The 26,364-nt window shown below is 37.4% G+C and overlaps 1 protein-coding gene across 2 annotated transcripts in view; it reads left to right on the top strand.

The window, feature by feature from the left end:
- The window catches only part of Rnf130 (ring finger protein 130), a 114,896-nt gene that overhangs the window by 21,929 nt on the left and 66,603 nt on the right, over positions 1–26,364 (top strand). For both annotated transcript variants that reach the window (XM_074057469.1, XM_074057468.1), the window contains exon 2: positions 9,474–9,668. In XM_074057469.1, the coding sequence (XP_073913570.1) occupies positions 9,474–9,668 (195 nt within the window). The remainder of the gene's footprint in view (positions 1–9,473; positions 9,669–26,364) is intronic.

Raw genomic sequence — 26,364 nt, 5'->3', positions numbered from 1 at the left:
ACAAGAACTAATAACAGATTTTAAGAGCCTTGGATTATTCAGGAGAGAAATAGAGATAAATTAAGATTCTACTAAATAAAGATAACTTAGTACATAATGGAACTTGAATATACAGATGGAGGAAAAAGAGGGGTATAAAGAAGATCTGGTCAGTGCATTCAGAGGTAGGAAGGAGGAGAAATAAGTAGGAGGTTTAGGAAAAATAAGAACACAATAGAATAAGACATGGCTGTTGAGATTTCTATTGTAGTCTAGTTAAACCTGTGAGCTGCTTCTTGGGATAGTGGTAAGTACAAAAGTGCATAGGATTAAAGGAAACCCAAGCATACTGAAGCACAGAATCGAAGTATTTAAAATATTGGTGACATGGTAATACATGTGCTTTATTAGTGATGGACCTAATAACTTTAATTGGTAGTATTTTGCCATATCTTCAACAACTCTGTAATTTTATCACAGTTGGCTATAGAGTTATAAATGGTTGTCTACATTCATAAAGAAAAATGTCAGGTTTCCATTAGAGTTTAGCAAAAATAAAGATGGCCTTCCCTTATCCAAATTTTACTGACCCCAGAATTCTATCTCTGGAGCCTTGTCAAGAACTTTTACTCAGTATGTTATTCTTCAAGTGAAAAGGGAAGGAAGCAAGGACTTGGCACCTTTCTCAGTGTCAAAGGGACTTATCCACGGAAGCTTTCTTCCTAGGCTTTGATATTTTTGATGGGGTTGGGTTGCCAAAAATGGGTGCTGATGAATTAAGAAATTTACTCCTCGCAGGAATAAACCCCCTAATCCAGGCAGTGTCTCCTTTACTCACATAAGAAGAATGAGTGCTACAAGTACCAAGATCCTTGATATAGATTGCTTTAAAATAATGAGTAAATTTATCCTGTCTCAGAACTAGAAGTTCAGAGAGGGCTGTGTTTTGGGTCTAAGGATTCAGCAATATCACCAGGGATCCAATTGTTTTCAGTCTCTTCCTTTGGCTGTCCTCTCAGGTTCATCCTGAGATTATTTCTCTTTGTCATAAGATGACTGCCAGTAACAACTGGAGTCACATGTTTGCTTATTCATATTCAGTGTGAAACAGAAAAATCCCTTCCTTCAAATATATAGTTTAAGTTCTTCACTTCTCTGTGGCTCCTCTTAGGTCATCTCTCTACACCCAAACCCCTTCTCCCTAGAGCTGGAGCTCAAATAGATATCACATGAAGCATATGGCCTCATGGAAGTGATCTGTAGATGCATGAATTAAATAAAATTTCTGGGGTTGTGGTTTAGCTCAGTGGTAGAGCATTTGCCCCTGGATTCAATCCCCATCACTGCAAATAAATAAATAAGATTTCTGGGTTTTTGTTTGTTTAAATAAGCAGATGTTGGTAGGCAGCTAATAGAGTTCACTTCAGATCTCTTCATACTCCTGTGGCCTGCATGGAAGTGGAGCAGAACAACCTGCAAATAGATAAGTTAGACATATAGAATGATTTTCCATAAACCTGCCTAGAGACTCCCTTACACTCCCTCCTTCCCTGGAAAAATTCAAGAATTCCTATTAGCTCATTAAACTAGAGGTTTTGCTTGGAATGAAGAAAGTAGATCCCTTCCTTGTGTATAATTTTTCATATTCCTTTCCTGATTCTTAGTTTGCCATTAACCTGATTTAATTGTGTATATTGGATACTGGGATTCATATAAGTAAAAGAATGAAAAAATAGCTTCTCAAAAAGGGACCGGTTGGCATGAGATGTTAGTAAATATCATTGTTCTAGTAAGAAAAAAGTATATTGTTGGTATAGTGAGAATTATAGCCACGGAGAGTCGTAGACCTACATTAGAGAGGTCAGAGTGCTTCAGGGTCAGGTGGAGGGGGAAAATGCAATAAAAAGCCCTAGCAAAGATGAGTTGTGAAGGAGGAAGACATGGCACCTGTGATCTGAAAGAAGAGTGTGCTAAGCTGGGACAGATGTTTCTAAGAAGTAAGTTTGGAGGACAAAGAATGTCTTGGTATTACCAAAGTAGAAGTTACTTGAGTCAGAACAGTTCTGGTGGAGTGGTTGGATACAGAAAGATTAAAACCAAGATGTGATGAGGAGTGCCACTGAAGTGAGGTGATGGGAATAGCAGGTGTAGAGTTCTTGGAAAGAGTAGCAGGAGAGGGGAATTTTGAGATACTATTTTTTTCTTTTTTAGAAACGGAAGAGAACAGGTTTAAAACAGGGAAAAAAGGAGAAAGCAAGAATGATTGTTCACATAAGGTTCCTAAGAAACCAAAAAGGAATAGACTCCATATCATTTTTTATCATCCATTGTGATAAATCCTACCAGGAAAGAAAAATGTAGCAGAAGTGGACTGAGGAAGGGATGGAAAAGGAAGTGGATAAAAATTGTCATGCACTATATAATGACATTTGAATGATTGGTGGTCACAAAAGATTATGTCACCTAGTTATGTCATCCATAGTCTTCTTAGTTTGTCATGTTCATACTGCAAAGACATCAATCACCTAACCTCACAGTTTTCAGAATGTATCCCTATTGTTAAATGACACATGGCTTAGGTACAAGGTTAAGAGAAAAATTGAGATTAATAAATTGACAGAAAAGTAAAAGTAAAATACTTTCAATAAGAATATATGTATGTATGGAAGTGGATAAAGGAACAAGACACAAATCCAGTAACTGGACATTAAAATTAAGAGAAGCATGCTGGTTGTGGAGGTGCATGCCTATAGACTAAGCACTTGGGAGACTGAAACAGGAGGACTGAGATTTCTGGGCCAACCTGGGCTACATAAACAGATCCTGTCTCAGAAAAAATTAGGAACAAAAATAAAAAATGGTTATTTTTTCCTCTGACTTATAAAATTAGAGGTTAACAAAAGGAAAATAAAGAGTAGAAGGAGGGAAACTAAAGATTATATGATAGGTAGGTGCTATAGCATGTTAGCCACACCCCAACAGGAAATCTAAAGATTAAAGAGGTTATAATCTACTTCAGGAACAGGAAAGCAAGAATAACCAGAATATGGCTGACAGTGAAAAATCTAAACCTGGGCTGACTACTTAGTCCTATTTTTATTTCTGTTTTATAGGAATCAACTGATAAAATGTTCTCCCAGTCAGGACATTGCCATATAAAACAAAGACCTCTTTTTTTTTTTTTTTTGGTGGTGCTGAGGTTTGAACTCAGGGCCTCACACTTGCCAGGCAAGTGCTCTGTTACCCAAGCCTTGCTCCCATCCCTTTTTGCTTTAGTTATTTTTCAGATGGGGTCTTACTTTTCACCCAGTCCTCTTACCTCTGCCTCCTGTGTAGCTGGGGATTGCAGGCATGAGCCACCATACCTGTCTTGTTTGTTGTTGTTGTTGGAGACAGTCTCACTATTTTGCCCATACTGGCCTAGAATTCTCAATACTGCTGCCTCAGCCTCCTGACTTCTGAATTCTATGATTACAGGTGTGTACCACCATGTCTGGCTAGCTTTTTTTTTTTTTAATGTCAAGTTTTGTTTAATTTCCCTTGATCATTCTTCCCCTCCTTCCTTCTTCAAATATGCTTAGCATGTACTGTTTGCCAGACATATTGGAGAAGATGCTGAATTTCACATTCTAGAAGGAAAGACTGAGATACCAGCCAGTTACTAATACAGTACAATAAATGCCAAGACGGATGCAATCTCAGGGTGCCATGACAACTTGAAACAAGTACTCAGCTCAGTCTCCCGAGGCACGGAAGGCTTGCTGGAGAAGACATTTAAGCAGAACCCCAAGGCTCAGAAGGTGGTCAGCAAAGGAGTGGTGGGGCTGGCATTGCAGCAGGAGGAAACAGGACACAGGCTCTGAGAGCAAGAGGTACATCTGGGCAGCTGCACTATGTTCTAGAGAAAAATAATGACCTGTCTTGATACCATTGCAGAAAATGTTTTTCTGGGTTCTTGCTTCTGCCCCCACCTTGAGAGATTTCCAGCCTACAGCAAATTGGTGACTCTCAGGGCTAGGAGGGAAACTATTAACCTTCACATAACTGGGTGACTACTACTTATTATGTGAGTTATTTGCATTTTTAAGAGATGATGTCTTTGAATCAAATGAATCAGAGTGGAAAGTTTCAGACTGGTGGAGTGAGGAAAAGAGATTTTTATTCATTCATTAATTCACATATAACCCTTTGAATATTTACATTTTCTTCATACCACAGTATTCTTCTACTTTTCCCATTAGAGATGTCTTCTCAGAGCTCAGTCATCTTAACTGTGTAGTGTCGTAGCTCCATTACACATCATCTTAGTCAGTTCTCACAAGAGTTTGAGAGAAGGACTTGTCTTATGTTCTCTGTTCTTAGGTAGTCATTTCTGTACCCCATCCTTTCCGCTTGGGCAGCTTTCAAGGGTCTCATTTAGGTTCCAACACCCACTAACCCATTACCATTAGGTTGTGCCCTTCCTTTCTTAGATTTCTAAGCACTCTTCTTGTTGGCACTTTGTACTGTCTTGTTGATATTTATGTGAATATAATTTCATTATATTTCTCTTTGGTACTTAGTATGTACTAAATGCATAAGCTGAACATTGGTATTTGGTATGTTACTAAGTGCATAAGTTGAAAATATTCTTTAAGGGAAGGTAAGGATCCCATAATTAGGTGTGTGTGTATGTGTGTGTGTGTGTGTGTGTGTGTGTGTGTGTGTGTACACGCAAGAGAAAGAGTGTACGAGCACACATGCTGGGACCTGGAACCCAGGGCCTCACGCAGCAAGTGTACTACCACTGAGCTACATCCCAGCCCCTTAAGTTCTTCTGTGGTATGAAATTTTACATTATCTATGATTTCAGATTTTCATTACAACTTAGAAATTTGCCTCAACTCTGTAATTAATAAATGCAGAGATGTCAGAGATAACATCTTATGAAATTTGAAAGAAATGAAAGAATGATCCTGAATTTGAATAAAATTGTGATTGAAAAATTTTAATGGCTCATAAGTTCATAGATCTTTTATGCTTCATCATGTCTTCTAAATAAATTGCTTCAAGTATTAACAGCTTGTATTAAATTTTGAATTGGTACCACTTAATCACAATGGCCAGTCCTCTTGAAAAGTTGTTTTAAAACCATCAATATTATTTCATTGCTCATTTATTTTTTAATTAGAGGAAGGAATAACTAGACAAAATGAATACACTACAATATTTAGTGGTTGTAAAAAACTCTTATTTTCTTCTCCTGAATAATAAATACTGTTGCCTGGAATAGAAACTCACATATCTTATTCTTGCTTGTAATTGCATTTTATATTCTTACTGATAATTTTCAGGATCTTCCATGGATAGTGATTTGGATGAATTTTGGGCAGTGGGAGCATTCTTTTGCTCATACAGTCTGTTGTTGGATTGAGCAGTTACTCATAAAATCTGTTCTTAGTGGGCAGGAATTCCTTAAAGAGAATTTTAAAGTCCTCTTCAGTAGTTTTGATATATTTTGCTTCATTTACACCCTTGCTGTGTCTTTTCATTTTGAGAACATCGGGGACATTACTGACCTGCTATTCATATCAGCAGACTGTGATAGTATCAGAAGGAACAGGACACATGGTTAGGAGCAGAGGGACAGGGAATGGATGGAAGGCTTTTATGGAGCTGAGGGTAATTAAACATACATTGGTGCAGAAAATCCCCAAGGTATCAAACTGAATTGCTCTGACAGGGTAGGAAGGACACTGACAAGAAGAAAGGAACAGTTAAAAGTAACGGAATTTTTAATGTGTATAACTCTGTGAGGTAAGAGTATGAGGTTGGAGAATGTAGCTCAGTTATAGAGCAGTTGCCTAACATAGACCCCTATGTTCAATCCCCAGCATTGCAAAAAAAAAAACCCAAAAACTCAATTTTTATAAATAAGTAAAAATTAAAGATCAGAGAATTTAGGTAACCCATCATTGTTGCTTAGCTAGTAAGTAGTTGATCTTAATCTAGAATTTGGACCCTAGGTCTGTTGTTTCCTCTTTACTGCATTGTAAATCCATGAGAAACCATTGGGAAGAAGGATATGTTACAGAAAAATGAACAAACGTTTTAGAAAAGACAAAAGTACAGATTCTTTCAGGTATTCTTTATTCTGCATTTTCTGCCAGGGTTGTGCAGCAGTATGTTTTGAAAAATAACAGATGAAACACTTAAAACCAGTTCTTTGATTGTTCCCTGTTTGGATACAGTATTGGATGATTTCCTAAGACAATGAGGTTATCATAACACATTGCCTAAATGCTTATATTTTAAAGCAGCATAATTATCTGTGAAACAGATATCACTGGAAGTAAACAGTCTGTTTCAGGATTTTAAAATTTCACAACGTGATGACTGTCTTTTGATAGTCCACTACTAAAATCATGTTTTCTCTTCTGCCTCATTTATTTCATTTAATTTTTCTCTAGTGCTGGGGATTGAACCCAGGGTTTGAGTGTATGCTAGCCAGTCAAATGCTCTAACATTGTTGGGCACTGGTGGCTCACACCTATAATCCTAGCTACTCACGAGGCATAGGTCAGGAGGATCAAGGTTTGAAGCCAGCCCAGGCAAAGAGTTCGTGAGACTCTATCTCAAAAAAAACCCATCACAAAAATAGGGTTGGTGAAATGAGTCAAGATATAGGCCCTGAGTTCAAGCCCCAGTACCACAAGAAAAAAAAAATGCTCTAACATTGAGCTGCATCCCTAGCACCTCTCTGTTTAATTTGATTTATAACAGGTTAACATTTTAAAGTGCAGAAGTTATAGACAATATCAATCACAATAAATTATGGAAACAGCTCCCACTTCCTGTGTATTTAGAGACTACTGATAGCAAATATGTGCTTGTTTCCATCCTTCACCATGATAAGTATAAGAAAATTTGAAGAAAGATAGATGTCATTTTTTCTCTGAAGTTCGTGGTATCTCTACTTTTTTGTAAGTAAGTACTGTAAGCATTTAGCAGTGTGCTTACAGGTATGTAGAAAGCAAACATTTCCCCATTGGTGTCATCTCTTTATATAGTACAATTATACAGTATTACTAACACTTAATTTTTTATGACTTATTTGCCTCTGGTGTCACCCTTCTGGCTTCTCCCGCAGTACACACACACAACTGCTAAAGACTGACTCCAGGAAGCATGGGGCCTGCTGGCCTCTGCCGCTGTGTCCCAGCTGGCAGTCTGCGGCCTTTCCTTTGGTAGCTTCTTTCTCCTTATGGACTTCACTTTTCTTCCATTTTAACTCGGTCTAAATGTGTAGGTGGGGAAGAGCAGTCAGGGTCTTCTTTGTTAAGGTTTGCACAGATTGCTGGGCCCTCTCTCTCGAAAGAAACCAACACAGAAAAGAGCTGGCAGAGTAGCACAAGTGGTAGGATGCCTGCCTGCCTGCCTGCCCAGCAAGTGTGAGACACTGAGATTGAACCCCAGTATCACCAAAAAATTAAAAAAAGAAAGAAAAGAAAAGAAAAGATTTGCACAGACTTGCAGAGCTGTGAAGACCGTGTATGGAATCAGATTGAGGAACTTGGTCTGAGATTCAAATGCACTTAACAGATACTTGAAACAAACTAGAACTGTGGTGTATAATAGGAATCATATAATGATCCAGGGATGGTCTTGGTGTCTTCCTGTATTCAGATGGATATATATCTTTTCAATTTTTTTTTGAGTTTTTTTTATTTGATGTTTTGAAGAGTTCTTACAGTGTTTCTTCAAAATTTTGCATCTTCCCCTTTCCCTATTCTTAGTAGGACTATAACTATATGTGTTCAAAACCTTTTGCTATATCCCTCACAGACAGTTTTCTCTGTTCTTCCATTTGTTTTGGACTGTATAGTAGATGTACCTTAATGTGGAGTTGTAGAGTAATTTTTATCAATAAATACAAATTAAAGGAATTATTAAAAGAATAATACATTTGTTTTCCTTTCCTGTCATTTTCACTACTTAATTCCCCTCACCCAGTGCTGGGGATTGAATTTAGGACCTTGCACTTGCTAAGTAAGCACTCTACTACCAGAATCATACCCCCAGTCCTTTTGCTTTTAGTTCAGATAGGATTTCACACTTTTGCATGGGCCAGCTTTGCACTGTAATCCTTCTACCTCCACCTTCTGTGCAGTAGGGATTACAGGTGTGGACTACCAAGCCCGAACCTCTTAAATTTTTACATAGAGGCCCAAAGTGAACTTTTCTAATTTTTTTTGACATTTATTAAGAAATTTGCTCAACTATTCACAATAGCCAAGTTATGGAAACAGCCAAGATGCCCCACCACTGACGAATGGATTAAGAAAATGTGATATCTATACACAATGGAATTTTATGCAGCCATGAAGAAGAACGAAATGTTATCATTCGCTGGTAAATGGATGGAATTGGAGAACATCACTCTGAGTGAGGTTAGCCTGGCCCAAAAGACCAAAAATCGTATGTTCTCCCTCATATGTGGACATTAGATCAAGGGCAAACACAACAGTGGGATTGGACTTTGAGCACATGATAAAAGCGAGAGCACACAAGGGAGGGGTGAGGATAGGTAAGACACCTAAAAAACTAGCATTTGTTGCCCTTAACGCAGAGAAACTAAAGCAGATGCCTTAAAAGCAACTGAGGCCAATAGGAAAAGGGGACCAGGAACTAGAGAAAAGGTTAGATCAAAAAGAACCTAGAAGATAACACCCACGCACAGGAAATCAATGTGAATCAATGCCCTGTTTAGTTATCCTTATCTCAACCAGCAAAAACCCTTGTTCCTTCCTATTATAGCTTATACTCTCTCTACAACAAAATTAGAAATAAGGGCAAAATAGTTTCTGCTGGGTATTGGGGGGGGGACAGGGAGGGGGCGGAGTGGGTGGTAAGGGAGGAGGTGGGGACAGGGGGGAGAAATGACCCAAGCCTTGTATGCACATATGAATAATAAAAGAAAAAGAAAAGAAATTTGCTCAAATATGCTTCAGTTGCAACAGGACCACTTAGTAACTGAATGAAAGGTTACTTTGGCTTTCTCATTTACCCCAAGCGAAAATAATAGCCTGCCTGCTTACTGTGGTGGTGGTGTGTGTGTGTGTAGAGACTAATAAGATGAAATTAATGAGCATAAAGTCAGGATTAGTCAGGAATAGATGTGTCACATCATGTAGATTTCTGGGGTTTTCTTCTGGGTTTGCCTTCTCTTCCTCCTCTTTTACCAACTACTCTGGCTTTTACCATTTTTTTTTTTTTTTTTACAATCTGTAATGTTAAGAAATTTTTATTGCTTTCATTTGCAGTACAGTTAATATTGGAGCATCTTTCTCCTGTACAATCTTGATTAGATCTACTGTATTGCCATAACTCTGGGGGCAGTGAGGTGCGTGAAGTTCTGTAGCTGAATATAGTATTCGGAGAACAGTTGATCACTTTGATAAAAGACTTAATCGATTTTATTTATCTTAATGTGTGTGTGTTTTTCTTTCCTTTAGTTGCTGATCATCTGGGCTGTGATCCTCAAACACGGTTCTTTGTCCCTCCTAATATCAAACAGTGGATTGCCTTGCTGCAGAGGGGGAACTGTACATTTAAAGAGAAAATATCACGGGCTGCTTTCCACAATGCAGTTGCTGTAGTCATCTATAACAATAAATCCAAAGAGGAGCCAGTCACCATGACTCATCCAGGTAAACAGAACAAAGGGACTTCTGGATTTTGTTCCTATTAGAAATTGTTGTTTTGTAGGTAGGCATTCTAGCTTTGGTGAAATCATAATTTTCAACATAATTTTTTGATTATGTTATTTTTGGTATTGCCATTTTTTTGTGGAGCTGCATGTCTTTTTCCTTTCATTGAATTTTTTTCTTTTCAATAATGATCATAACTATCTGTAAAACTTAACACTTACTGAATAACTGGCTATGATTATTTCTTTAGTTGTTTTGCATTTTTATATATTGCTTGATAACTTTGAAAGATAAGGTATTTGATTGGAATCATTTATCCAGGGTAGGTCATGGATTCTCAAAGATTACCTGTCTGGGAAGGATTCCTTTTTATCTTACCAGAATAAATGTTAAAACTGACTACTTAGTGCTTAGTATAATTACAGTAGTAATATTATTTCTTCATTTCTTGTGAAAACATTTAGGATATTTCTAGTAGTTATTTTCATAATAACAGTTGCAATTTATTGAGCACTTACTATGTATATATACCACTTTACTATGAGCTTTTAACATATGTTTTTTAGACAGTTCGTACAATCACTATGTATGACTTAGGTTCTCTCCCCATCTTACCAGAAGACTAAAGCAGGTAAGGCCCAGCAGAAGGTCTCAGAAGGCTAAGTTGCTAGTATTCATCCACTTTCACCAGTACATCTGTTTAAGTTGAAACCTAAAGTTTAGTTTTGCATTCATAGAGATTTCAAATTTAAGGAATTTGCTTTATGTCTTACAATTTTACATAATCCATTTTTAGACAGCTTTCTTACAAAACTTGTTTATCTTAATTGAGGATCACAGATACTCTTCTGTGTATCTTGATAGAAAAATGAAAATAAATTTAAATTTTATCTTTCTGTGATGTGTTTTCTTTCAAACTAAGTCTTTTAGAATTACAATATTTTTTTTCCAATTTCAAAAATAAACTCATTGTAGGAAAACTGTAACTAACAGTGAGCCAGTGACTTACACCTATAATCCTAGCTACTCAGGAGGCAGAGATCAGGAGGATTGCTGTTTGAGATCAGCCTGGGTAAATAGTTCGAGAGACCCTATCTCAAAAAAACTCATCACAAAAAAAGGGTGGAGTGGCTCAAGGTGTAGGTCCTCGGTTCAAATACCACCAAAAAAAAAAAAAACAGAATAAAATAGAATGGTGTGATTTTTTTTTTTTTTTTTCACTACCCAGAGATCACGGGAGTCCTGTAACTTGAATTCTGCAGGGAAGCAAAGGGTAGTCTAATAGAACTGGATCTCTGTGTGGAAACTCTGGATTCAAGGCAGTAGTTTTTCTGCTTATGTCTTAGAGCAAGCAGGCACTTAACCTTTCACCACTGTTGTAGAGGGAAGAAAAACTATTTGAAATTTTGGACCTAGAATAGCTTATCTTCATTCCATACTGGTTTCTTCTTTGCAGAAAGTAGGAAGAATAATTGACAGGGAATATTAGCTGAGCAAAATATATACTGCTTTACCAATTATGTTACTTTTCATACAAAATATGTATACATTTTGTTTTCATACAAAAACCAGAAAGAAGTAAATCAAATGAGAACCTTTTATTAATGAAAGTACGGGAAGTTGTTCTCATTCTCACTATAGAAATGATCACCTTCAGTCTATTGAAAGTGTATTCATTTCCTAAGAAACTTTGCTGTCACTTTTACTTTGAAAAAAACGTATGGAGGTTATAACAGAGGGAACTGAAATCTTAAAGCAATTTTTAAATGATTTCTGTTTAAAAAAGGGAAGAATCTGTATCAATTGATGATTTCCTGAAAGCAATTTTTTTCTGATTTCTGTTTAAAAGAAGGAAGAATCTATATCAGTTGATGCAGATTTTCTGTCTGTGTTCCTTAAAACACCAGCTATTCAGACATGTTCATGGGTGACCCATAGAAGAAAAAAAGTAAAAGTAAAATGGTAAAGTAAGTTTTGGAAAATGCTTAAAATGTATGGTACTTGAAAAGGCTTTGTGTGCTCATTATCACTGAGGTCTCTGAGAGGTCTTAAACTGAAACCTGTTTCAGTTTAATTAACCTATTTCCCAGACTTACTGACCATGACACTCCTTTCATCATACACTAAGATAGCCATCAAAAATAACAACGAGAATAAAAAGGTTCAGGGGTAGAGTAGGAGGGTAACAGCCATGGGAAACAGAACCTTTGTACAGCATATGGAATGGACTTTACATGAGAAACGGCATTGTGTTGTGTTTAGGTGCATTGTATGCAGAACCTGTATCCAGAATATGTAAGGAAACCATAAGTAGGTAATAAGATAAACAACCTAATTTTACAGGAAGTAAAGGATTTAAGGATTAGACATCTCGTTAAACATTAGAAAAATGCTATCAAAACAATAAGACTTATTTCATACCCACTAGAGTGACTGTAATTAAAAAGTCAGACAATATCAAATTTTGTTAGTGATGTGGAGAAACTGGAGCCCTCATTCACTGCTGGTGGGAATGTGAAATGATACAGCCAATTTGGAAAACAGTTGGGCAGTTTCTTAAAAAGTTAAACATAAATTTACCATATGACCCAGCAGTCTTACTCCTGAATATCTACCCAAGGCAAATGAAATGTCCACTTACACAAGTGCTCCTAAAAGCAATATTTATCATAGCCAAAAAAGTGGAAACAGTCCAAGTGTCCATCAGCTGTTGAATGGATGAGCAAAATGTGGTATAACCATACAATGAAATATAGTTGAACAATTGAATGAAATTAACTATTGACACATGGATAAGCCTCAGAAAGCAGTTTCCTAAATAAAAGAAGCCAGACACAAAAGTCTATCATTCCATCTATATGAAATGTCTGGGAAAGTCAATTTAGAGGTAACAGAACATGGATTAATAGTTGTGTAGGATGGTTCAGGGTTGTGAAGGCTAGCTACAAATGAGCATGAATTCAGCTTTCTGTTCTGAAAACTGGATTATAGTGATGGTTGCACTTCTATAAGTTTACTGAAATCACTGAATTGTACACTTACAAAAGGTAAATTATATCTCATTAAAGCCTTTATTTTTTTTTTAAGTGTAATACAGCTGACCTTTCTGTCTCACGGCTATAATCCCAGCTAGGCCAGAGGCATAGGTAGGAGGATTGTGGTCCAGAGCCTGCCTGGGCAAAAATGCAAGACTCTATCTGAAAAATAGCCTGAAGCAGAAAGGGATAGGGGCATGGCTCACATGGGTACAAGGCCCTGAGTTCAAACTCCAGTATCACCCAAAAAAAAAGTGAAATGCAGACTAAAGTTCAAAAGCAACACAGAAATAAGATTCCTTAACTGGAACAGGATTTAGGTTATATACTCAGATATTCTTACTTTGAGTAATAGTATTCATGAGGTGATCTCTTACTATTTTTATTCATATTTTAAATGGTTAGGCTAGAAGCTAAGGCCTGTATAAGTACAAAAGGATATTAAAATTTGGACAAGAAAAGTGTACAAATGGGAGGGGGCGGGTAAAAGAAAAAGATGTAAGGAGTTAATTCAGCTACAATACATACATCGTAAGAACTTTTGTAAATGTCAGTGTACCCCCAGTATAACAATAATATGATTAATGAAAATAAATTAAGAAAAGACCCTCCCCCCAAAAAAGAAAAGTGTACGAAAAGACTTTGTACTTTCCTTTACAATTAGTGGAGACATGCTAAGTGCCTTTGGGTATGATACTGAAAGATTCACTATGAAGGCATGTCTTAAATCTATTTGATGTTATATAATATACAGACTAAATTGCTCTGTTGGAGTGTTTTATTTAATCCAAAAAGTGACATAATTATCTGAATAAAAAATGTTAATAAAAGCAATACAATTTTATGTTTTTGTAAGATTAAAGTAAAAATGCCATTTTGCTTGGAAATTTGTGAATTATCTGCAAGCATCTTAGTGTGTTTCTTGATGTGAGAGGTTTTGCCCTTTTTTTCTTTGAATCCTTAGGCTATTGCTTACTGTTTACTGTTTGCCAAACAGAATAAATTCTTTGTCTCAATTTGTTCTCAGTGAACATGTTGCCTATGATGTAGTCATCATCGGAAAAACATCATTGGAATATTTTGGGTAATTTATAGATTGCTGTTTCTATAGCTGTCCCACCCAGCCTGTTCTGTATTGTTCATCTGTAAAGTCATATTTAAGAGTTTATCATAGACTTGTAATTTGCCCCAACATTCTCAATCACTTTGTAGTTATAGAAGCAAGGGCTGGAGTTGTGGCTCAGGTGGTAGAGGGCCTGCCTTGCAAGTTGAAGCCCTGAGTTCAAGCACCAGTACTGCCAAAAAAAGTTATAGAAACAAAATTAAGAGTCTGTCAGATGATATAGTATCTCCAAAATAGTGAAAAGAATTGGAATTTTAAATCATAAGATTGAGATTTGAATCCTATACCCAGTTGATTACTACCCTTGGAAGTTTGACCAAGTAAGTCTTAAGGAGAATGTCCTTATCTACCTTTCAGGGTGTGAAATTTATTTATTTTGGTTTTTTTTTTTTTGAGGCAGGGTCTCACTATGTAGTCCAGGCCAACCTCAAAATCACTATATAGCTAAGGCTGGCCTATAACTTGCAGTCTTCCCAGGTGCTGGGATTATAAGTATGCACTACCATGCCCAGCTTTGAGATAATGAAATTTTAAATTTTAAATTATTGTTACTTACTCTTGTATTTGGAATGACCAGTATCTCATATAAAATTGTGAAATCCATTTATTCCTTTAATTATGAGCCTGTTACTTTTTTTTTTTTTTGGCAGGAAGGTTGTGGTATTGGGGTTTGAACTCAGGGCCTTGCATTTGCCAGGCAGGTACTCTACCATTTGAGCCCCACCCCCAGCCTTTTTTGCTTTACATATTTTATGAATAGGGTTTCATTTTATGCCTGGGCCAGCCAGGACTATGATCCTCCTACTTATGCTTCCCCAAGTAGCTGGGATGACAGGTGCTCACTACCATACCTAGCTATTAGCTATTGGTTGAGATGGAGTCTTGTGAACTGTTTGCCCCAGCTGGCCTCGAACTGCAATCCTCCCAATCTCTGCCTCCCCCATATATCCCAGTAGCTTGATTATAGCCACTCACCCAGCTTACTTTTTTATATTTCTAAGCGTACTTGCTCTCCATTCTTCATGTAGTTCATTTTTCTTTATAAGCTAATTGTTTTGAATATATTTATTACAAAAAAGATAACTCAGTAGGTATGAAGTTATATTTTCTATATGGCAGATATTCTGCAATACACACTACAGGGATCTACAGAGTATATGCAAGTGTGTGTCCTCGGGACACTTACTCCATTAGAGAGACAGACAAGCATGAGGTGCCTGGGGAGCAACAAGGTATGAACTTAGTATACTTGACAGGGTGAGTCATCACATTGTCACAAAAGGCCTCCTGACTCCTAAGTCTGGAAGGGACCTAGAGGATTCATCGAGGAGGCTTCATTGTGCTGGGCCCTGAATAACTAGGATGATTTAGGATTTGACCAAAGAGAAAGCTATTCTCATTAGGTGAACCACAAGAATCCAATCTGACTTGTGCAAGGAGTCTAAGAGTGAATAGAGAAAATTAGGCCTGGTCAGTTGACAGCAAGTAGAGGGATTTGGATATACATTAATTAAGAACAAGCATTGTTTGAGCTCCTGTTAGACCTACAGGCATAAGTATGCCACACAAAACACCTCTTCTCATTTCTAATCAAGCATGGAAAAGAAACATTGAAGAAAAAATCATGGTTGTGAGAAGTTTTATGAAGAAGACCTAAATAAAAGGGATCAGAGAGAGTTACCTTGAAGAAATGACGTTTGAATAGAACTTCAGGTGTTTGAGAAAAATTTTCTAGTCAGAAGAATGCCCATAAGTAAAGGGTCTGAATGGGAAAAAGCAAAGCAACAGTGATTTTTAAGTACGGGACTGGGGGTGTGTGAACAGTAAGACTGAACATGGAGGGTGGTCAGGATAATGGTAAATTAAAAGCCTCATCTTCAAAGCAGAAGTATGCCTAAGGGAAGGACTATTATGTAGCAGCATAGTGAAGATTTTGAAAGAAGGAAGGTGAGGGTCTCTTGGTCACTGAGGTTGATGTGACCTGCTTGGATGCTCCTTTGTCCTATCTTGGTCCAAGATTCTCTGCAGGTCTGAAGCCACACATCTGCAGCAACTCAGCCACTAAGCAGCCCCACAGAGGGTATTCTGGCTTCTTCTCAAGAGTTTTAATAATTTGGTAGTTGGAAAACTCAGTAGGAAGCATTGGGTGGTATGTTGTAGCAAGACAAGTCTCATAAAACAGTTTCCCACAGAGGAGTGAAGTGCTGTGGCGCAGAGTGTGGACACAGGAATGCCTCAAAAGATGTATTGGTTGATACCATTTAAGCAGAGTCCATGTTCAAGGCTAGAAAGAGTGGTTATAGAAAGATCTCATCTCAGTCCAGTGAGCTGCACTAGAAGAAAGCCTGTTGATCTCTGAATGGGTTGAGAAGTACAGGTTAAACATAGACTTAGCGGACATCATCTGAAGCCTTCTCTGGCTCTCACCCTTTCAAGCAGGCATTCCTCACTGTTGTGTTCAAAATTGTGATCCTCTTCTAATTTGTATATATCCTAGCTCTCTTGTTCTTCTGTTTCTGCTTGTGCAGCTCCTCGCTTTCCTGGCTTACTAGTGTGTGAATCAGCTCTCTCCTTCTTACTCTGCAGGGCATTGCCTCTACATAATGCATAGGGACTCTTGCATCAGAATCAGCTACTCAGTTATGGGGCTCATCTCGTGAAGATACTAATTCCAGGGTCCTCTTTCCTTCTCAGGTCCTGGAACTGATTTTTTTGTGTATGTGTGGCAGTACTAGGGTTTGAACTCAGGTCTTTGCACTTGTGTGGCAGGTGCTCAACTACTTGATCCATTCCTCTAGCCCTTGTTTTGGGGATAGGGTTTTTTGTTTTGGTTTGGTTTTTGGTTTTTGGTTTTTTGCCCAGGCTAGTCTGGACCATGATATTTTTCTTTTAAAAAGTTTGAACTCAGGACCTTGCACTTGCTAGGCAAGCACCCTGCCACTGAGCTATGTCCCCAGCCCTTTTTTGCTTTAGATAATTTTTGGATAGGGTCTTATGTTTTTGCCTAGGCCAGCCTCTGACCATGATCCTCCCAGCTATGGCCTCCCACTTAGCTGGGATTATGGACACGTGACACCATTCCTAGCTTATTGGTGAGATGAGGGGGGGAGGTCTCACTAACTTTTTCCCCAGTCCAGCCTCAAACCTTGATCCTTCCAATCTCTACCTCTCCACTAGCTAGGATTACAGGCATGTGCCACTTTACATGGTGTAATTCAAAATCTTAAGGAATGGATCCAGAGATCCATATTGAGCCCTCTTTGGCTCATGTGTCAGTTCTGTCTGCTCTTCACTATAATAAAGAAACATTAGATTAGCACATCTCCATGCTGTGCATTGTAATATGAACTAATACTAACCATTAGGAGCAAAAAATAAAGAAACCTGGATTCCCATCCTTAGTGAGTTTTTAGTCCATGGCCTCTGCTACCTTGAGATACCCTGTTAGTACCTGTCTTACAATGCTGTCCTTCTCCCTTTATGCTGTCACCTGCCTATTCACTGACTGCAGTATGGAGAGAGCTTCAGACCTCTTAAAGTTGAGGTTTGCATCTCACCTGTCTGCTCTCTGCAGTGTCAGTAAAATACCTTGAACAAAGTAAATACTTGCTTTGATCTGTTAAGATACTTAGTTTTGTTATTACCTTTACAACTGAGAATATACTTTATATAACCTTAAAATTCTACACTGCTAGGTATAAACATTTTGTTTTCTTGCCCTGTCAACAGTGTTTTAAGGGCTTGATGGTGTTTTTTTCTAAGGCATGCCCTTCATCTGGTGGCTGAAGGACATCCTTCCCAGTTCAGTGTCTGTGATATCCTTGACAGGAAGACTGCTCAATATGTGGTTTTACTTGTTACGGCTAGTTAGCACAATGAGTTCTTTGTCTTGGAGGTAGCGGATATGTGGTAGTAGAAAGGGGAAGTTATGGGCTCTTGGATAGTTTAAAATAATGCACATTCGTCTGAAAACTAAGGATCTGTTCTTTGGGTTTTTAAAAATGTATATAGACTTTACTGTTACTGTTTAAAAATTGTGTCAGGTCATTATCTAATCGGAAATCTCTACATTCATTTGTGTGCCTTTAAGAATATGTGGACATTCTTTATAATCTTTTTATCAGTCACCAGTGCTCCTTCCTTTGGCTGGTTGAGCATTCTCAGTTAAATGGCTCGTCACCTTTCCATTCATATCTCTTTAAAAACTTTTTTAGGTTTAAACTTATTGTCTAGCAATGAATAGAAGAATATGCTTTATCCATCAAATGTAGAGAATTCACCTTGAATATGAAAAAATATTATGAAAATGAGTTTAAAAAAAGTACAAACACATTGCAGAATCTTTACTGTCAATAATTTGGGCCATTTAGTGTAAATCTGTCATTATTATTTAAAAGCCCATCAGGAAAAAGAATAATGCAGTCACGTTATTGCTTTACCATTTAAAGTCTTTTAGCTTCTAATTTGATGTGGATTTAATTACCTCAGAAAAGATGGAGCCTGAAGTTTAATTGTACTGCTATAGCAGGAAGAGTTTAAATCTTAGGTGTATTTTTGCCTGAGTTTGCAAATATTTCTCCTGCATCTTCCATGTAGTCTGCATAGTTTTTAGATTCGTAGTTATTGAAAAAAAGCAAACAAACAAAAAGGCTGGGCATGGTTGCTCATCCCAGCTACTCAGGAGGAATCAAAGCCAGCTTGGGGGAAAAAGTTAGCATGACCCCCCACTCAAGAATAAAAAATCTGGGCATGGTGGTGCACCCCTGTGATCCCAGCTGAATGGGAAGCCTAAGTAGGAAGAACAGATAGTACAGAGCAGCCCCATTGAAAACAAGAGACCCTATCCTAGAAAAAAGTAAAACGTGTGGCAGAGTGCCTACTAGCAAGCACAGCCCTGAGTTCAGATCTCAGTATCACAAAAAAAAGAAACACCTAAAACTGAAACATTTAAAAAATAAGTATAGTGGTTTCATTTGAAAACTATTTCAAAAACTCTTAATTTTTCCTTGACTTCTGTAAAGCTGAAGTGTATTGAGAAATCTCTCCCCCACTGGCACTCTCTGGCAATCTACTTAATCTCCTAGCCTTCTGCCTATAGAGCTCACCACTTGATTTACTTCTTTGTCTATCTCTGGCAGCAGAGAAAGAATAACATGAAATACTATAAAGAATCTGCACAGGTTTGGAAATCAGTTCTAGGCTACAGGATGGAAGGCATTATTAAACTGATGTGAATTTAGACTTTTATATAATGAATCTTGTTTTAGTAAACTTTACTGTGACATGTTCACACTTGTAGGGGGAAAAATATGAAGAATATTACAGTGTTCCCATAAACACTGTGTCCAGTTTTTCTCTGTTATTGACATCTTCATAGTCCCTCAGTTACTAAAATTTCCTTAATTTTTACTTGATGTCATTTTTCTGTTCCAGGATCCAGTCCAGGATACCACATTCTTTTTTTTTTTTTCTTTTATTATTCATATGTGCATACAAGGCTTGGTTCATTTCTCCCCCCTGCTCCCACCCCCTCCCTTACTACCCACTCCGCCGCCTCCCTCTCCCCCCACCCAATACCCAGCAGAAACTATTTTGCCCTTATTTCTAATTTTACTGTAGAGAAAGTATAAGCAATAGTAGGAAGGAACAAGGGTTTTTGCTGGTTGAGATAAGGATAGCTATACAGGGCATTGACTCACATTGATTTCCTGTGCGTGGGTGTTACCTTCTAGGTTAATTCTTTTTGGTCTAACCTTTTCTCTAGTACTTGTTCCCCTTTTCCTATTGGCCTCAGTTGCTTTAAGGTAAGGATACCACATTCTGTTTGGTCTCTCTATCTCCCTAGTTTCTCTTAGTCTCAGTGGTTTTTCTGACCATGATAGTTTTGAGGAGTACTGGTCAGGTATTTTGTTAGAATGTCCCTCAATTGGGACATGTTGATATTTTTATCATAATTAGACTAGGGATCTGGGTTTTGGGGAGGAAGACCACAGAAGTAGCATCATATATCAAGTTTATGTGCTATCAGTGTGAACTATCACTGATGATGTTGACTTTAATCACCTAGCCAAGGTAGTGTTTGTCATGTTTCTCTGCTGTGAAGTTTTCCTTTATATACAAAATATTTTGAACATCATTAAAAAGGAGAGTTATGATTCATCTTCTTAGGGCAGAGTGTGTAGTATTTGGAATTTTTTTGCATGGGTGATTTGTCTCTTCTCCATTCATTAAATTTATTCACTCATTTATTTGTATCAGTATAAACTCATAGATTATTGGTTTTATAGTTTGGATTATAATGTGGTATGATTTTGTTACTCAAATTATTTTAGTTTTGGCCATAGGGAGAGTTCAGTTGGCCACTGTGTTCTCCAGCATGCCTCCATTATTGTGCATGTTGGTTTTTTTGTTTTGTTTTTTTGAGCACTTCTTTTTTGGTGCTATGAGATGTTCCAGGCTCATCTTATATGTATTTTCTGTCCCAGTCCTAGAAGCATTCATTCCTCTGAGGAACCCTTGAATACCATTGGAGAGTAGTATTAGTAACCAAGATATGGGCATAGGTATGCTTGTTCCCACTGAGGTGTCCGTTGCTTCTGGGCCTGATAGAAATGCATGTGTTTATACTAGCCTCTATCAATATTTCTATATTTAACCATTTCTATTTTAAGAATGAGTTCGTACTTATATCTTCAACTTTAATCCGTTACTATCTGGATCATTTTAGCTTTCTTCCCTTGTTTATCTCTAAATTCAAAAGTGAGAGACCTGGTTTTTACTGTACTGTATCCATTAAATTAATTGTTCAGTTCACTGAGCACTTGGGCTTGTAGGTTTCTAAACATAAATAACAGACTTTGAAGGTCTTTGGGAGTTCTAGTGTTTGCTGTGAAAGCTATGTGTTGGCCACTCTGCTCCTGAGTTAAATCTTCCCTGATGAGAATGCCTATCGCTACTTTTTCTTTCCTACCTACTTAGAAGAAAGCATGAATGAAAGAGTCTTGCTTAAAAAGAACCCAAAACTAGGGAGATAGACTCTTGGAACGCAGATAACAAGAAGAAAGTATTCATTAAGTTGACCAGAAAATGGGTTAAAAAACAATTAGTAAAAAGGGTTTTTGGAGATCTAGCTCAAGTAAGAGTTCAAATGGAGGACCTTCAGTCTTGTGAGCTCAGTGTTGGCTTAAATGTGCCTTGGCAGCTAAAAAAATCCATCCTGGAATCTTGGGCTGTATCCCGGTGGACATAATCAGATATGGGAAGATGTTAGTTTCATGCTGCTTTTGATATCCACAGTATTGTATTCATTTTTAGCATTTTATTTTAGTAAAGACATTTTAAAAACATGTTCAGGAGGAATAAGACATAAAAATTTGCCAGGCACCGGTAGTTCACACCTTTAATCCTAGCTACTCAGGAGGCAGAGATCAGGAGGATCAGAGTTAAAAGCCAGCCCAGAGAAATAGTTCATGAGACCCTATCTTGAAAAAATCCTTCACAAAAAATAGGGCTGGTGGAGTGGCTCAAGGTATAGGCCCTGAGTTCAAGCCCCAGTACTGCAAAAAAAAAAAAAATGTAAATAATCTCTTATGGAGCATAATTTGGATTTTGGCATCAAAATGAATAAGAGTAACTATTTTAACCTGTTGAATAAAATAGGAAACAGAATCCATACTGATGTAAAAGGTAAAAGAAAATCAGAAGTTTAATTAAGAATTGAATATTTACCTTGTCTCAAAGTACCTCCCCCAGAAGTCTTATTAATTACAAAGGGGAACAGAGTAGCTTCATGGAAGACATTACTTTCACATATGATTAAAGTGAACTGACAAATGGAAACTGTGAGCACCTGTTAATGCACAGACAAAAGAATAATATAGCATTGCTGCTGTGGTGTTTCTGCCAGAGCTGTATTACCTGAATCTAGCCATGAGGAAATACCCTCTACAAAGTAACTGGGAGTAGTCTTCAAAAGTTGTCATGGTCGTGAACATCAAGGAAAGACCAAAGAACTGTTCTAAAACTACAGAGACTAAGTACAGAAAGGTGACTCCCATCTGTACTGCTAGAAAGGACATTGTTGGGAAAATTAGGAACACCTGAATGGATTTGGAAGTGAGATGGAATCTATTACTGATCATTTCCTATATTGTTAACAAAGGGTTTTGTTGTTGTTGTTTGTATAGAAATGCAGAGGAAATATCTGGGGTGGTGAGGCATCAGACCAGCAACTCACTCTCAAATGTTTTAGGTTCTGGAGATAAGATACTTCCAACTTTTCTGTAAGTTTTAGGTTATAATGTTAGGGCTTGGCCACTCTGTACAGCTTGACAAGAGTATTGTATAAAACCCCTGAATTATACCTGCCCATTCTCTCAGCAGCAATCCATTTAGAACCTTAAAATAATTTTAATCTCTTTCACTTAATTTATATGGTAACATATAAAGAGGTTATGGAGTTTTACAGGAGTGATTGTAATGCCATTGCTAGTAACTGTCTGTCTCTGAGTTTTCAAATTCCTTAGAACTTTGGCAAGTGATTTGAACCTAACAGACAAGTTCATCTGACCTCTTTGAAATGGGATTTTGTACAGGGGTATTACTATCTTAGAAAACCGTAAGCTTGTATAGTAGAAAAGCTTACAGTAAAACAGCCTCTCTCCATTTACAACCTGATGTCTCAGACAGCTTATTTTTTCTCTTCCTGGATATTCCTTTATCAGCTGCCTATCTGCACTGGTCTTGCCCTGAGATTTGCTCCCAGGAAAGATGTAAAGAAGGAAGGAAGGGAATTTCTGCCACTTCCCAATTGGATAGACTCATTTTCTGAGCCAAAGCCAGAATCTTGTCAGTTGTGGGTCAGCACTCAGTTGGTCCCTGAGTGCTTTGTGAGCTAGTAGGGAGGAATGGAAGAGAGGAAATAAATCTCGTTTCTGGGACATTTGGTTTCCTTCCCACAATGCCTTCCTTTACTTTCAGTGGATAACAACACAAGACAGCTCATTAAGATATAGCATTTCCTGAGTATTTGCCAGGAAATTTGCAGGTAGTTACCTAATTCTTTGAAAGAAGATACTGAAGTTCAGGACTGGGTGCATGGCTTAGGTGGTAGAGTGCCTGCCTAGCAGGTGTAAGGCCCAGAGTTCAACCCCCAGGACTACAGAAATGAGAGAAGAGGGAGGGAGGTGGGAGAGAGGGAACGACTTAAGTTCAGAGAGGTTATATATCTGATTCCAGAGCCCAGAAAGGGGTCAGTTCTGAGGTTCCTACTGTAGGCTCCTCAAAATAGATTTTGTAGACGAGATTATAGCAGTATTGCCATACTTTCTCCACTCTTCTTTTATCCCCATTGAAAAACTTGAATTGCTGGGAATAGGGGCTGTATTTTACAGAAAAATTGCCTACCCAGCAGTTCTGTGATTTTTTTTTTTAATGGAAAAAAGATAAGTAGGAAGTTTTGTTAATGCCTCTGATTACATGACCATTTTACAAAATGTATAATAAATTACAGCTTTAAAAAAATCACAATTTTGCAAATGTCATTATAGTAATTATCTCAGTAATTATTTCATCAGTGGATGCTGTGAACATTGAAAGTTTATTGAGGAATTGGCTATTCACACAATTTGAAAATAGTACCCCACAGATTGCTTATTAATTAAATGGAGAAATGCATTCATTTATAGTGAAGAATATGGCAGATACTAGATTAACTGTCATAAAATTTGCTGTGAGCAATAAAAGTAAAACCTACCATGTGCTTTCTGAGGTGATACCCAAGGAAGGAAGGACATAGCATCACTGCTTGACTTTCTTACCAACAGTGTTTAATTCAGAGACTAATCATCAGGAAATAATGAAGCAAGTTCATATTGAGGAACAGTTTACAAACATCTGACTTAGACTCTTCAAAACAGGTCAGTATCATGAACAATGAATCAAAAATGATTAAGGAACTATTTTAGATCAAAGGAGACTAAACAACCAAGCACAATGTCCACAGCCCCTGAATGGATTGTGGATATAAAACTAAACAAAACAATCATAAAAGTCATTTTTAGGACTAGTCAGAGCTATTTGAATATGGAGTGTGTTAAAGAACAGCTTTGTATCAAAGACATAAATTTGGGGTATGAATAATTGGATTGTGAATGTTTAAAGTAACCTAATTTGTAGGAGATTCTACTGAAGTATTAAATGAGATGTCCTGTTGGTTATAATTTATTCTTATCTGGTTAAATAAAAATAATTACATATAGAAATGTCAAAGTGGTACCAGTTGACAAATGTAAATGAAAAGCACATGAATTTTTATATAGTATTGAAACTGGTCTGTGAGTTTGAAAATTTCCATAATGAAAGGGGGAAGATAGAATTGCTTATTGAAGTAGCCAGACTCAAGTAATGGGAAACACAAATTCCCATTAAAGAAAAACAGTAGAGAGTTTTTCAAGAAAGTGGTCAAAAGCAAGGATCACAAATAGTTTATTTTTATTTTTTTATATTGGTGTTTGGGTTTTTTTGTTTTGTTTTGCAGCGCTGGGGATCAAACCCAGGGCTTGCACATGCTAGACAAATGCTCTACCATTGAGCTACGCCCCCATCCCACCCATAGATCTTTCATTTCATTAGTATCTCATTAATGCTGGCTCTCAGACATGGTTGAGATGCATGGGAGTCTGAGTCTATATCCATGAATTATTAGCAGTGTTTGCCAAAGGCTTAGAACATGGGAGCAGTGAAGGATGTCCCAAATATTTGTCATCTCTGCTCAACTGTTTGCCTCATTACCCTCTGATTAATCCTTCACTCTTAACAATCACTGCTAACCCTACTTTTATCTTGAAGATTAAATTGTTTTCTCTTGTTAATATCACTCCTTAAGCTGAGCCAAGGCTCCCCAAATCTTTAAGTCAAGGATCTGAGGCACCTTAAATCAGAGTCTTTGAATCCAGATCAGCTTTATGTGTGGGAAGGACAGACTTTTCTTCTAGGAGGGGTCTCCTATATAACTTCATTAGATTCCATAAGGAATTGGAAACCTAAAATGGTTAAGAACCCTGTGCCTTCATTAGTATTCTGATGGTCTGCTGTGATTAGTTTTCATTTCACTGGATCAGCACTTTCTTAGTCTTGTTTGCCAGGCTCCTCCTCTGTGTTAGGGTGATGAAACTCTACCTGTGTTAAGCTCTTTTGCTAGTCCATTTAAGATTTTCCTTTGCTTTCCAGAGAGCAAATGCATTTTTCATGTCAGTCAAGGGCAGATAATTCTCCACTCCCTTTAAGAAGTTAAAGGAAAATAAAAAAATAAGGGGTGAAAAGAATTTTGGTTATAGTATGTGCTCAATAAATATCATTGGGTGGATGGTTGAAATAATTAAACATTTCTTTTTCCACACAGCTTTCCTGCTGACATTAGTTGGCGCGTGCATTTAATGTTTTTTGAATGAAATTGCCTGGATTGGTTCCCTTGGCTGCCTGTGCCACTTTCCCACTCCTTTTCCAGCTTGAGTCTTCAAGAGGGAGCCTCAGAACTGATTTCTAAAACTGTTTGTACCTGGTGTGATTATAAAGCAATGAGACTGATTGTCATGTGTCGTTTATGGGATCCGTCTCAGTTACTTTATAGCCATACCTCGTATCTTACACCACAGATCATTGCCTGTTGAACAACACTTTAAAAGCACAAACCTATTCTTAAGTGGAATGTAAACCGCTTTAGCATTTTTTTTAATGATTTTCTCTAGCTTAATTGACCAGAACTCTTATTTTAGAAAGTAATTGTATGTTAACTTTATTGCTTGCTTTAATTTTGCAGTTTTGTTTTTGTTTATGGATTTTTAGTCAGTATTTTAATAAACCGTTCTGATAAGTGGCTGGAACAATTTTGAATAAGGTAATACACAAATACATGTTCCATTAGTTTGCATTTTTCATAAAACTCCTTTTTATTATTGAGTTTATTTTCTATTTCATGTAGTCTTGACTGCATATAATTACAAGGATGGTCCTTTTAGAAAACAGCAAACCAAATAAAAAATCTTAATAGTCACTGAGGAAGTCTTCAAAAGAAGTTTCAGGCTTGTTCATTTTGTTTGGTGTTTTATATATATATGTACAAATCTTACTTAAATTCAAGTAAGTGATAATGATTTCCTCTTTCTCCAAATCAAATAGGAATGCTGATCTCTAGTCTCTCGGAGGGGCTTTTAGAAAAAGATAGATTATAAAAGTTGCATGTTGACACAGGCAGCTTTAGCATAGGAAAAGCTGGTAACTGACAGCTAAATCAGCGGTAGAAAGGCTTCTCTGTTCACTAAGTGGGAAGTTGTTCCCTTAGTAGAAGAGAAAAGGGATAGTGATCACTTTTAGACATAATTTGTGGCTGCGGGCAGACTTCTGGACAGCTATTAGAAACTGAATGCTTTTGTCACCATCCTGGATACTATTCCAGAAATTGAAACTTAAACCCATCTCAAAAAGGGTTTGGGTTGATGAGTGTGGGGATGCACATTTATAATCCCTGCACTTGGGAGGC

The sequence above is a fragment of the Castor canadensis genome, chromosome 16 (assembly GCF_047511655.1).
Source record: "Castor canadensis chromosome 16, mCasCan1.hap1v2, whole genome shotgun sequence".
NCBI classification, from domain to species: Eukaryota; Metazoa; Chordata; class Mammalia; order Rodentia; family Castoridae; genus Castor; species Castor canadensis.
Note: the sequence above shows the minus strand (reverse complement) of the source record. Positions and strands in the feature narration are given on the sequence as shown.